Genomic DNA, 14,404 nt, shown 5'->3' on the forward strand with positions numbered 1-14,404 from the left:
GAAGAATCTTTTTGCTGGGAACCCAGAGCAAAGTGGTAAATTTCTGTTCTGTTTTTGTGTTTATTGTTCCAGGATACTGTCATGTAAGATACAGTAACCTCTTACTGCCATAATATAATAAAAATCCTTAGTAGGGAAAGGTAGTGTGGGCTGCAGTAATTTCAACATGTGCACAAATCGGATATTGTTGTCCCTCCTTTCAGATCAGGTTGTTTTTCTTATTTGGTCTAACAGCATCTTGTGGGGTTTGGGACTTGTATCAGAGCAGGTTTGTTGCACCTTAATCTAGAAAACCTTCATCTTGAGGTTATAAGAGTTGAGAAATTACTGTAAAGGTGATATAAGCTAGATAGTTTGCCCTCTTCTTACTGTCTGTCAGAACATGGTTATTATTTTAGCTGCTTCTAGAGTTCTGAATGACAGCTGAATCTGCTTTATTGTGTGCTTGAATAGAAGGAAACAACTTTTTCTGGACATAGAATTTACAACCATCGTTATTATCTTGGGGTTAGGTTACTGCAGTGTGCTTTATATGAAGGTTTTTACAGATTGTATAGGAGTTTTGAAATGCCTGAAATGAGTGACCATTTCTGACATTATGGGAGGTAGCTGTTGGGGGCAATCTAAATCTATATTATGTAATTTTCACTGTCCTCCTGTTTATTTTCAATGAGTTAGTTTATAACAGTCCAGTCATATTTCATCTTGGATGTGTAAGAGATCAGCTCACTTTGAGTCTTTAAGATCAATATCAGAAGTTTCTCTAGCAGTTAAGTATTTAATAAAGGAATAGATAGTAGACAGGACATGGGTACGTGAAGTTTATTTCTCAGATCATTTGGTAAAAGTGCATATTTCCATACAGTTGAATTGAGGCTTTTCTTTGACAGAGGAATGAATCTGTGGATAGAATCGGTATGCAGCTTCGTGTTTTATTTGAGCTGGCCTTTAAGTTTAAATTGCAGTTGTGCTGTGGTCTGCATGCACAGCTGTATTGAGGCATGCTGTAAGAATATGAGATTAGTGAGAGCTTTTTGAACAGTGAGTTACAGAATTTGCTTCTAACCTGCCATTTCTGAATATTCATTGTAGGAGCTGCAGTCAGAACATGCAAGACAAGCCTTTGCATTGAAGGACAAAAATAAAAGTGGTATGATAACTGGTCTGGACTTCAGTGACATCATGGTTACCCTTCGCTCGCATATGCTAACTCCATTTGTGGAAGAAAATTTAGTTTCAGTAAGTGTAAAGAAAAGTCCTTGAATTTCAGCGTTTAATAGCTGTAACATTTTAAGATGTTACTACTTCTCTCCCACTTTGTCTTCTCCTACCTGTTTATCACTGCCTTAGCGCTAGAGATTATCACCTTCATAACAGAGTGGCCAGGGTGAAACATGGCAGTAGTCCTTGGCTGCAGCAGTGGAAAAGTTTGGTAGTCTGGTTAACATGCCTGAAGTGCTCTTGGAAACAGTCTGAAAGTCTGTTATGCTTTCCACTAAAGCGGGGCAAGCTGTACTTGGTGCAGGAAAAAATTAGTTTGGGAAAAAAGCATCTAATTTTCATAGTTTAATATGTGACAGATCTCAAAAGGTAGTGACTACTTAGTTTTGTCCTTTTATATACATCTGCATTCTTTCTCAGATCAGAATTTGGAAAATCAGTATGTAGATTGTAGAGGTAGGATGGTTACAGCTGTGGTAGTCTGGCAAGATCTGTAGGTGAAGTAATGATATAAAAGTTATAAACTAGAAGTATATAGTATAAAATGTATATAAGAATGAAAGTTATATAAAATATAAAGCAGAAACTTTTGTCATACTATTTTACCTATAAATCTTGCCTTGCCTAACTAATAAGGCATACTATCTTCCATAAAATTTGTAGTACCTAATTTAGAGTTTGAAATAAATGGTCAGTGCTGTATGAAATGCAAGAAGTCAGTGCCTTTAAAGTAGCATTTACATGCATTTCTCTATTAGAAACAGAGTATTCGAAAAATACTCAGTTGACGCATTTAGTGTGTGTATCAGATAAATTGAATAATAATCTACTTACATGATTATTTCCAGATAGTTTCCTAATGTTTGATTTTTACCAAAAAATATTATCCTGTCTAATAATTCTCCCTTCATGTTTCTATTAAAAATACCTTTAAATTACAGGAATAGAAAGATCTTTAATTCTTTCCTTATTTGCCCAAATGGATGTTTCTGTAATTTGTAATAAGATGTTGTAATAAGGCTTAAGGCACTTAACTGCATTCATTTAATTTTTAAAGGTAGCTGGTGGAACTGTTTCACATCAGGTCAGCTTCTCCTATTTCAATGCATTTAATGCCCTTTTGAATAACATGGATCTTGTTAGGAAGATATACAGTAATATAGCAGGTACAAGAAAAGATGTTGAAGTCACAAAAGGTAAAGTATATTTCCTACATTTTATTATTTTTTTTAGTTCTGTCCAGTTTGTAATCTGGTGTTGCATATGTGTTGGGGCAAGTCAGAAGCTGCAGTAGTATGCAAGGTTAGGGCCACTGTGAAAGTGTTTAAAGGGTGATTTTCATCCTCACTGGTAAGTAATGATTTTCAGCTAGCTCATTAAGGAGAAGAACTGGGATTCTGGCAAGAGCTGTGTTGGCCTTATTAGTTTGAATGGATAACTGCAATTCAGTATATTACTGAGAAGTTTACAGCTCCTTGAAAGGGATGCATGGTTGCTTAGAGATAGGAAGTTCCTAGGGAATGTGATAGAATGGGTTAATTTCAAAATCCATCATCAGTAATCTCCACATTTCAGCTCTAATTACTTTATCCATGATTAAATCCTTTTTAGAAAATTTGTAATAGTTTGTAACTTCTTAGTGCTTACTTATCTGAGTGGTTTTATATATGGTTTATGTCTGTTAGGACATAGCTGATCCCTGTGCATACGAAAGTTTGCCATATTTCAGTCTTGCCACAGGCATGCGTGGATTGCTTCTGTAGTGATTTTATGACAGATTTTATCACCAATTTTATTACCTGTATGTATGGGACCAGCCAAGCCTATGTGTGGTAAAAAGCATGCAAAGTTTCTTACCCCCTGGCTTCTTTATTTGGCTAAACTTCATGTGCTCTGCATACCTTTGACTCTAAAGGTAAGCATAAAATGCCTGTCCTTATCCTCCAAATTGTGCTAACAAGTTGCCTAGCAGTGTTTATTGGTACAGATGCATAAATACATCTAGCTTGGATGTGTGTTGTGAAAAAAAGCTACTGTGTTTTCACTGCTCAGACTTGTTTATTTTAAGTTGCCAGTTATGTTATGAACATGTCATATAATTTGGCTAGATGAATACCTAAGCTTGGGGTCATTCTGAGCTAGCAGAGAAAGAAATCTGCACATGATAGCAATAGATGAGTCAGTTGCCCTTAAAGCTGTGAATAATGGACCATTACTCTGTTCTGTTCTGTTTTGCAGAACTTCAGAAACAAGAATCACAAGTTGTGGGTGTGGTTTTATTAAGCTTGATAATAGGAGGATTTTTGTTGATTTTGAAATCTTGCTGTAAATCAGCTGTGAAGTCAGACTTGCTCTGCGTTGCAAAGGCCTGTTTTGAGATAGATGTTCTAAAGATATCTTTTCCCTTTGCATTATGGATTTTGCTTCTTGGTGATAGATTTTATTTTTATGATATTAAAGTTACTTGTGAGCATTTAAAGAGGAAATTTGACAAATAACACAATTGCTTTATTTCTCTTTCCCTTTTAAATCCAGAGGAATTTGCCCACTCTGCAATCCACTTTGGACAAGTTACACCACTGGAAATAGATATTCTCTACCAACTTGCAGATTTATACAATGTTACTGGGTAACATAATGATTAATTTTATAATTTTACAATCATTATTTTGCTATTTTCTCTGTGAAAACTACTAATTTTCATCTTAATTTTAAGAAAATTTTTGTTCCATTTTATTCCATTACAGTAATTTATTCAATGTAACTTAACTTTGCTGTATGCATGGGTTTTGTAAGTGAATTGTGTATATCAAGTGTATTGTAGGTATACATATAAAATAGAAACATACATTGCAGTAGTCCCAAAAGGCTACAATACACTGGTATTATTAACACTTGTATTGATGATGCTTTGCATAGGTCTTTAACACATGTGAAATCTTAGGTAGGAATTACTTAGAAATTATTTAATTGATTTATTATATCTCTTATTACTAGTAATCAAGAACTTGCTTCTGAATAATCCAAGCTCCCTTTATCTCCGTTTGCAAGCCACAAGAAGAGAAAGCCCTTCTAACTCTAAGCATTCTTTATTGCAGCGTAGCAGACTTCTTAGATGTGCATTCAAATATGGCAGGTGTTTTTTTTTTTAAACTCAGGATGTATTCTGTGGGATGTGGCCAGGAATACTGTATTGAATATGCTTGATGTTTTATCTAACAGTAATTTGCTTCTCTCCGCCTTGTGTAAAGGCGCTTAACTTTGGCAGATATTGAGAGAATAGCACCGTTGGCTGAAGGTGCATTACCTTACAACTTGGCAGAACTCCAGAGGCAGGTAGGTAGAAGCAGGATAAAATTGTTGAGATGAATGTTTACATGTATTTGCATATGAAAAATACACTTTAAACAGGTTCCTAACAAGTGCAACTTGCTGTATGTGTAGCTATAAGGGTAGAAGCGGGGCCAACTATTGTGTCTAAACAAGATGTTAGGTGTCCTATTGAAGGATGGTCTGTTTAAGAGATGAGCAGGTATAGATACTTGGATTCCTTACTGTGAATATATTTATTCACTCCTGAAAATGCATTTTACTTCACTAAGTAACTCTGTAACTACAAAACTATTTTTAGATATTGTGGTGGGTTGACCCTGGCTGGATGCCAGGTGCCCACCAAAGCTGCTTTATCGCTCCCCTCCTCAGCTGGGCAGGGGAGAGAAAATATAATAAGAGGCTTTGTGGGTCGAGATAAGCACAGGGAGATGACTCAGCAGTTACCATCACTGGCAAAACAGACTCAACTTGGGGAAATTAGTTTAATTTATTACCAGTCAAAATCAGAGTAGGATAAAAAGAAAATAAACCCTAAACCTTAAAAGACCTCCCCCGCTGCTTCTTCCCAGGCTCAACTTCACTCCTGATTTCTCTGCCTCCTCCCCCCAGCAGCACAAGGGGATGAGGAATGGGGCTGTGGTCAGTTCATCAGGGAGGGCTCCTCACACTCCTCTCCTGCTCCAGTGTGGGGTCCCTCCTGTGGGAAATAGTTCTCCATGAACTTCTCCAATGTGACTTCTTCCCATGGGCTGCATCATGAGCTGCTCCAGCCTGGGTCCCTTCCACGGGTGCAGTCATTCAGGAACAGACTGCTCCAGCGTGGGTCCCCCATGGCGTCACAGGTCCTGCCAGCAACCCTGCTGCAGCATGGGCTTCCCAGGAGGTCACAGCCTCCTTCAGGCATCCACCTGCTCTGGCTTGAGGTTCTCAATGGGCTGCAGGTGGATATCTGCTCCACCATGGACCTTGATGGGCTGCAGGGGCACAGCCTGCCTCACCATGGTCTTCACCAGGGGCTGCCGGGTAAGCTCTGCTCTGGTGCCTGGAGCCCCTCCTGCTCCTCCTCCTGCACTGATCTTGGGTGTCTGCAGAGTTGCTGCTCTCCCATAGTCTCACTCCTCTCTCCAGCTGCAACTGCTGTTGCACAGCAACTCTTTTTTCACCCCCTTAAATATGCTGTCCCAGAGGTGCTACTACTGTTGCTGAAGGACTCAGCCTCAGCCAGTGCAGGTCTGTCTTGGAGCCAGCTTGGAGACACTGGGGAAGCTTCTGGCATCGTCTCACAGAAGCCACCCCTGTAGCCAGCGCCTGCAACAAAAACCTTGCCATGCAAACCCGATACAGATAGTAAAAAATATGACTCTTAAATGCAAGTCTTACAAATGTGTTCTTTTTTTAAAAAAGGCATGAATGATTGGCTTAACTGTTTATCTAAAGTGATCACTAAATTGTGCAGTAGTTGTTGGCTATCTGACCTAGGCAGTAGAACGGGAATTCAGATTTGTTGGGACTGATGAAAAATATTGGTGTAGAATGTTAACCCTCTATTTCACCAGACCTTTATTTTACATTCATGTTTGCTAGCTTTGCTTTTATCATAGTTGCCTTATTAAACATACACATGTATAGTACAGCATAAGACTCCCAGCCCATGCGGTAGGATTTTGAATGTAAGTTGTTTCTTACTGCAGTGACTCTTTGTACAACTGTAAGAACTATAAGATTTAGGACCAAATATTATGCATGTGTTTAGCTTATATTTAGACTTTCCACCACAGTTAACTGGGTACCGTACTGTTCACCTCCAGCAGTGTATCTTTCAAGTTTGTGTTGAAAATACATCTAGGTTTTGGCAGCTTATCTTCATGCTATTTTTGTTTCAACATATAATCTGAGAGGTTTCCTTTTGCAGGCAGATCTGTCTAATGCTAGCTAAGCTGTGAATTAAATTTTACCTTAACCTTCATCTAAGTTTGAATCTGAAGTGCTGTTGATATTAAAGCTTGCAATATAATGGGGCATCTGCTGTGCTGCTAATAGAAATATTCTATTCTAGTCCATTCCATTGCAGAGATATTCTAGGGAAATACTTTTTTTGAAGCCTTTTGTAGATGGCTGCTCTCACAAGAGTAGTTCAGGGGGAATTAACTCAACTGTTAATAATGTAAAGATAATAATGCGCTCAAGAAAATCCTTGAAACAGTTACACAGCAGATTCAGAAGAGAAGATGTGCATACATACCACGAATTACATGGTTGCGTAATCATAAAATATATAGACTGGTTGCACATCAGTGTTTATTATGCAAAACAAAACCCCAGGATCTGATCTTGAAAGTTTCTAATGCACAATCTTTTACTTATTTTTACTGCTGGAACTTAATGAGAAATGCAGTTCCACACAAAGCTGTACATTCTTGAGTAAGCTTTACAAGAAAATACAATGGTGTTCATCTGAAGCAGTGCATTTTTCTCCAAGGATGTCTCTATTTCCCCTTTCCCTCTGTAATATATGAAGGGAAGTAGAATATAAGTCTTAAGATCCTGTATGAGCATATCCCATAGTTCTGATTAAATCCATCTTTGTGTGCTCCAGTAGATAAATGTAATTTTTCATCCTGAAGGTTCACATTTTCTTACAATGTCTGAACAACTCCAGTTCTCTCTCAGTCTGTGCTAAGGGTTTATGGGGTGCCTACCAAGACACGTGAGAGCTGTCACTGCCAAGTGGGCATAGCCTGGCTTGAGCTGGTGTCTGCTCCAGCTTCCCACACCTCGCTTGGTACACAGACAGCTGATCTTCTTAGGAATCAGCTGCTGAATGGCCACATCTTGCAGCTCAGCATTTTTGTCCATCTGATGCTGGTGATGAGTTGTGTTAAAATTCTGGTCCTGAATTGCAGTGATTCAGCAACTGATTCCCAAGTAGCTCAGCCACCTGGGCTGTTGGGGCAGGAGGACATGCAGCTGCAGCAATACCTTTGTCAGCCATTCCAAACTGTGCTGTCTCCTTCCAAACTGTGCTGTCTCCCATACAATGGAATTGAGATTCTCTACCCTGGTGATGCCAGTGACAGATAGTTCTGCTGCAGGGTGGTCTGAGATAAAGAGACAGTGCAGTGGCAAAATCACCGGTGCCTTGTTCACCACACCAATGTTCTGTATTTGCCAGTGCAGGAAGGGTCCCAGGGCTCTATCTGAAAATGAAAGCTTTTGTTTATAAAGCCTTTTTATTTCTCAGCTTGCTTTATATGTGCTCTGCAGAAAGGTTCCTTGAAACAGTTACATCCAATACAAAGTCTAGAACACGTATTGTGACAGGGAAGTCTTGCATTAGCTCAACTGCTATGGTTGAAAAATTGTCCTATTCGGAATATAGCAAGTCTTCCGCAATGAGACTTTGAGTGTATTTTGGTTACTGTTATTACAGGTGGATTTGATCATTCAGTTCTCTTTCATACAAATTGGTCTGAAATGCAGTGTCTGGTCTGTCCTTAATGTTACCACTGTCTTGTCCTTAGGCAATTAGACATACCTGAGCCAATGAAATAAGTGTCCAAAACCTACTTAGTGGTAAGAGTCTTCCTGTGGATTCCTGATGACAAGAATGACAGAATGGATTGATGCAGAAATGTATACAATGTTTATCCAGATTAAAAAATATTTTTGATGAAGTTTTGTAATTACATGCCTAACTGCCAACTTTGGTTTTAATGAAATCAATGTGTTTGTACTCACCTTTCTGAGTAGACACAATACTGACTTGTTTTGTTTGACACTTCAGAATTACCTTTGTAGCTTGGCATTGTTAGAAAATGAGCTCAGATAAGTGTCATGCATCACTAGAACAGAATATACTCTTTTCACGCTCTTGGAGTAATATATTGTATTTTCATCCTAGTCTACATTCTGTATTGAGAGGACAGCAAAAAGGAAAATAACCTAGTGTTCTTTGATTTATAAGGAGAAGTCTTTTACTAGATCTTATCCTAAGTGAACCTTATGTTACTTATTTAATTGTATTGACAAAATGGAAGATATCCCTTTGTGGAAAACAGAGATGTCATCTTAGCGAGGTTCTACTGTCCCTGGAAAATGAAACTAAGTCTGTAATAACTTTTATATGATTTTAAAATTCCTTGTTAAAGGAAAATTAAATTTTTACCTAAATTCACTCTATGTAGATTTGGTGGAAATGGAAATTAGCCTGCTTTCAACCATGTTTACTTTATTGTCAATTTTTTTCATTGTGTAAGATTTTCTTAAAGCCTAGCAGCTGAATTATCCTATGGGGATGACAGCTACAGTAATTTTCTGTTTATAAATATTCATGACTTGAAAGCTATAGCATTAATTACATTCATTTACATACCCATCTGAACACACAAGTAAATTGCAAACTTTGTGAACACTTATTTAATAATATAAAATTGACATTTCCTTCAGAAAGAATTTGATTTTTAACATCCAGATATGTATTCATTAAGATTAATGTCTGAATGTGATGATGGATTTTGCTGAGGATTGTGTGGAGCTTAGAAGAAAAAGAATAACCTTAAAACAGCTAAAAGGAAGCAGGTGTGCTAAAACAGGAGAGAAATTTTGTGGAATGAAGAACCAGTCCTGCATCTAAGCCTTTTTGGGGTATTAGTATTGCACATGTCTTTTATTTACATGAATCAAAAGAAATCGCTCTGTATGTTCAAATTTATTTCTGTGGCTATTTTGTTTCTATTGTGATATATTTTTGGGTTTTTTTTTTTAGATAGGAAAGTTTAGTATTTTGAGAATAGTGAGGACATTCTTCAGATTTATTGCTTCTATTTGTTTGTAAGGACAGTATGTTTGATTTATGCTTTTTTGTGCTAGTCTACATGTGCAGTTTGTAATTTTGGTGCTACCTGGAATTTCTCTGTTGTTCTCTATATTGCTGGGGGAGGAAAATACCTTGTGGAAGGAAATGGTGGTAGCTGTATCTTTTTATTTTGTGGGAAAACTGTATAAAAATATAATTCATGTTTTTTTACAGGTAATGTTTCCATCTTAGTCTCATAAGCTTTTGTCCTACAATGTGTGCGTACAGTGTAACAGTATGCAATAAAGGCAGCTTTTTGCACGTCCAATGTAATACCAGTCCAAACAGAGTAGCTTACACTGAGGTACATGCTGTCTTTCTGTGGATATTCCAGTTTTCAGAACTTGAGTAAGCTGAATGTAACGTAATTAAGTTGTATATATTAAGTAAATAACTTGGTGAGTTAGCTCTGAAATGTGCATGCAGTGATCTTTGTAAGAATTGATAATGTGCATCAGAGCAAAGATTCCTGTAGCAGTCTGAGATCCGCATATACTCCAGCTGTGCTGTCTGGAGCACATCTGCTAGTGATACAGGGTGCTTTTAAGAAAAGTTTGTGTTTGGGAGATGGACTTTAGTATCTGCTTTAATATGGAATGTAACAGTTACTGTCTTGGCCACTTACATAGCCCAGACAAGTTATACTGCATAGAAAAAATCTTCTTTAATCCCTTTAGTTATATTTGGAAGAAAATTTGGCCCATCTTGCATACTTTATAGTGCAAGTTTGTGAACGCTTACATCTTGTTTATTAGTTACCTTGTTTCTAATAACCATCTAATAATATGATTATGAGTCGTTGCAATTATTTTCTCTGCAGACTTGTATTTATTTAGAACACATACATATATGGTGGTGTATCTTTGTATCTGAAGTTACCAACTGCCTGAAAAAGTTTTGTGGAGAACAGTTTTGGGAGTAATTGACCTTTTGCTTTTTTTGAAGATTGGAAATGTTGTATTTATGCTATGTAGTAATGTGTATATATAATCTTAAAATATATCCCATGCTGATAGATGCTGTCTGCGAGATACTGAATTGCTTTTGGGATACTGAATTTTATTTGAGCCAAAAGGGGGTTCCATGCCTTACAAATTCAAAGGCAACAGAATGGAAAGTAGCAAAGGTGATTTGAGTTTCTGTCTACTTTTGCTTGACCATAGTTGTTTCAGTTATGCTAGGAATATGCAAGGAAGAATATTTTCTGGAAGGAGTATTTGAAACATGCACTTCATTCATTTGGTGTAATGGAAGTTACATAGTAATTCTGGTTTGTTTTTTTCTCAGTTTTAACATAAAGCTACCACTTTTTATCACATTCTTTCTGTAACGCTATAGAAGTGAATTCACAGGCATCTTTGTTTTCCCATGCAGATTTTCAAGCTTCTTTTTTTTCTTTTTTCTTTTGTTTTCCTCACACAGCAATCTTTTGAAGAGTTAGGCAGGCCTGTCTGGCTCCAGGTCGCTGAGTCAGCTTACAGGTTCACTCTGGGCTCAGTTGCGGGAGGTGAGTAATATTTCTGGTTTCTGTTTTCCAGCGTGGATTAGTTGAACACTGTCTTTCCAGACTACTTGGTCTCATCTAATGTGCATTTTTTGTTATACATTGAATTGGAGGATGGAACCACTTTTGGTTGTGCCATTCTCTTTCTTTCCTTACTGCTTCTGTTCTAGTATCTCTCCACATTCCCCCGAAACTCTCCTCCAGTAACAGATTTCCTTACTGGTAATTCGGAATGGTTTTCTTTGTTTTACATACCTTGTTTTATATAATAGTGTAATCCATTCTCTTTGAGACCTTTTTCTACGCTTTCAGTATTGTCCTTTCTTTCTTCCAACATATCAAAGATCTTACCAGCTTATATATACTTTGTGTTTAAATAAACATTGTAGAAAATCGTCATAATAGTTATATATTACACCAACAATGATGTTGCAGAAATAATACTGCAGATGTTTTTTTACAGCTGTTGGTGCTACTGCGGTATATCCCATAGACCTGGTGAAAACTCGTATGCAGAATCAGCGCTCCTCTGGCTCAGTCGTAGGAGAGTTGATGTATAAAAACAGCTTTGACTGTTTTAAAAAGGTTTTGCGTTTTGAAGGCTTTTTTGGTCTTTACAGAGGTAAGCGAATAAAAAATAGATAAGTCAGGGATTTTCTGCCTTTTTTTTTTTTTTCTTAAATAACCTCAACAGCTAGTTTCTTATGGGAAAACCAGGAAACTTGATATCATGTACAATTTTACTTCTGTTTTATAGAGCTCAGTATGCTTCCCTTGAGCACTGTTCATCATAAAAAATTTCTCGGAAAAACTGGGCATTTTTTTGTTGTCAGTGATTTGTTCCTTGCTGGTTAGTTTTTTTAAAGTCCTAATTTCTGGGGTGTGAGTTTCGTGCACATGATTGTTATCTCACAAACTGGGGGCAAACATCCAGAGCAGATTAGTATCTAAGGAATAAAGATCTTTTTTACTGCATTATTTTTTTTAAGAGACAAAAGACAGTCATTCTGAAATGTACTTATAAATTGGATGCCAGATCTTATGCCTCATACTTTTGCAGGCAGTTGGACTTGTTTTATGATTTTACCCTGTGAAAAAGGAATTGCAACTTGCTGTTGTATTATGTTGCTCTATTTTACTTTAAAATATCAACAGTAGAACTAGTAAAAGTTGTGATTGAAAAAAATAAAAAAACTTATCTAAAATACAGGCTAAGAATTCAAAGCAACTTCTTATCAGTTATATCATACTGAAAGCTATCTCATGTCTTGTTTTAGCTTAGGAAAAGATTCTGGAAGAGTTTTTATGACATCAGTAAGGTGACTTACATTATTTCCAGAGGCTAGCCAGTCCTCTGAAATTGATATTTAGTTGAATTCTCTATTTTTAATTGTCATTCACATAACTGAATGAAGTGCAGAATTGTCATAAGCATCAGTAAGGTATTTATTAATTGACACATTTTTTGTTTTTTGTTTTTTGTTTTTAGTTGGAGCAAAAATCACTGTTGTGATGATCACAGCCTTTTTTTCCACTTTGCAATGTGTTCTGTCAATGAAGATACTGGGCAGTGTCCCTTAAGGACAGTATCTGAGAAGTTTTTGCATGTAGAAGTCTGTGGATTCAGGCTAAAGAGTTTTTTGTAATCTTGCAGGATTTTGCTGTGTGAGTGAGGGAGGAATATGTCAGTGAAAATATTAATGAAACAGCTGTAATCTCTATAAATTACATTTTACTGGTCAATTGTTTTCCTTTCTTGTTGTTAAATCTCATGAGAGAAAATATTCCTTATGTTATGAGACTGTTTCTACAGTGCTGCTTTACAGTACTGTTTTTTTTCTTTTCTTGCCCACCCTCCCCACAACCACATGGTTTTGCACAGCAGCTTCTAAAACTGAATGTTATTTATATTTTTGTTTTCTAACCTTTCTCAAACACTTTAAAATCAAGAATTATTTTATTGATGAGTTGAATGGACTTGTTTGACAGAGTGTCAGTTTGTTAAACTTTTAATAGTCTGTTTAATAATTGCCTTTAAGGTTGTTTAGCACAGGAAGTTCTTGTTTCGAAAATGTTACAGTTAATGGTCAGTGTGTGACTGAGGTCTTGGACTCGTAGAATTAGATGGTCTGTGGGAGTGTATTAAACTAAACAACAGAAACATTTATGGAGTCGACTGTGGGTCTGTTACTGGGTTTTTATATTCCTGAGCTGGATTATCCTAATTGTATTGTAATAACTACAACGTACAATTGTAAGTTGTACAATGTAGTTGTTTACTGCAGTTTTAAAAAAATAGAACTTAATGCATCCTGGAAAGTTCATATTTTTAAATAAGAACTTCCATTTTTTGGTCAAGTAAATTTAACACTTTTGAATCCTGGCATCCAACTTCAGAACTAATGAAGTATCTTCTAAAGTCCCTCACTAGATCAAGCAGGGTTGCAGGTTCTCTGGCACACCAAATATGTGTGCCCAGTGAGTTCAGCTGCATAAAAGTGTGTGTGTGGGTGTTTGTCTTCTGGTGTTTTGTCTGGCAGTTTTGGGTTTTTAAAGTGTAGGCTTTGCAGAGGTGGATTTTCTTCTCATGGTAGATCAGAAATCCAGGCTGGGAGGGCAGCACTTCCTTTTGTTCTTGTCAACCTTTCTTTGTATTTAATAACTACCTTTCCTCAGCATAGTAAGTCTGTAAGTCACACAGAAAGTACTATGTTGGAAGAAAACGCTACACCGCATGTATTAACCGCAGCATTACTTTAGCTACGTTTGCTCTGAGCTTCCTTTTAGGAAGTAATACAAAAATTCTGCAGGTTGAGTACTTTGAGAATTTTTAATGAATTTTTAGCTGTTCTTTTCCCTTCATGGGTGGTGGAAAGCTGCATCAATACAGTTTTGTTGCTGTAATCTGATAGCTGATATAATTGGCGTGGGATTTTTCATTAGTTAACTGGCAAATACTTGTGACAAACTGATATTCCATAACCATGGAATAACATTAGGAAATGACCCACTTCTAATAAAAATAAACCTTTTAAGTTTTATAATCTGTACATGTGCCAAAATGATTGTGGAGAAAATGGGTTTAAAAATAACAGATGCTGTTATAATCTTGTATGTTAGAAAGTTAAGACTGCCATCTACTGATTTTTTTTTTTTTCTTAAACCTATTAGTTCCTAGAAAAGTGTATGTGCTTTTGTCAAATGGCAGTTCATTTTGATAGTAGCTATTTTCCAGGAGCAAGGGCATTTTCAAAATCAGTTTCTGTCCACTAATGCTTCCTCTTGGTGAGATAAAGAATATACTTAATAGTAATAGGGTTTTAAAAAGTTCATGCTACCATGTTGGACTGAACAAGAAAAAATCCTTTATATCCTTAGTTGGCTGGAGCCTTTGGAAAAGTCAGGTTAGTTATTCAAGTAGAAGTGAGTTGGTAATTTAACAGTCATGTGTATATCTCACAATTACTATCCTATTTTAAAAAGTGGTTGTA

At 36.8% G+C, this 14,404-nt stretch overlaps 1 protein-coding gene across 2 annotated transcripts in view; it reads left to right on the forward strand.

Moving 5' to 3' along the window:
- SLC25A12 (solute carrier family 25 member 12) overlaps window positions 1–14,404 on the forward strand; it is a 51,851-nt gene that overhangs the window by 22,252 nt on the left and 15,195 nt on the right. For both annotated transcript variants that reach the window (XM_055812043.1, XM_055812044.1), the window contains exons 6-11: window positions 1,093–1,239; window positions 2,279–2,417; window positions 3,757–3,850; window positions 4,473–4,557; window positions 10,832–10,916; window positions 11,377–11,535. In XM_055812043.1, coding sequence (XP_055668018.1) covers window positions 1,093–1,239; window positions 2,279–2,417; window positions 3,757–3,850; window positions 4,473–4,557; window positions 10,832–10,916; window positions 11,377–11,535 — 709 coding nt within the window. The remainder of the gene's footprint in view (window positions 1–1,092; window positions 1,240–2,278; window positions 2,418–3,756; window positions 3,851–4,472; window positions 4,558–10,831; window positions 10,917–11,376; window positions 11,536–14,404) is intronic.

This window comes from Falco peregrinus, chromosome 8 (assembly GCF_023634155.1).
Source record: "Falco peregrinus isolate bFalPer1 chromosome 8, bFalPer1.pri, whole genome shotgun sequence".
Lineage (NCBI taxonomy): Eukaryota > Metazoa > Chordata > Aves > Falconiformes > Falconidae > Falco > Falco peregrinus.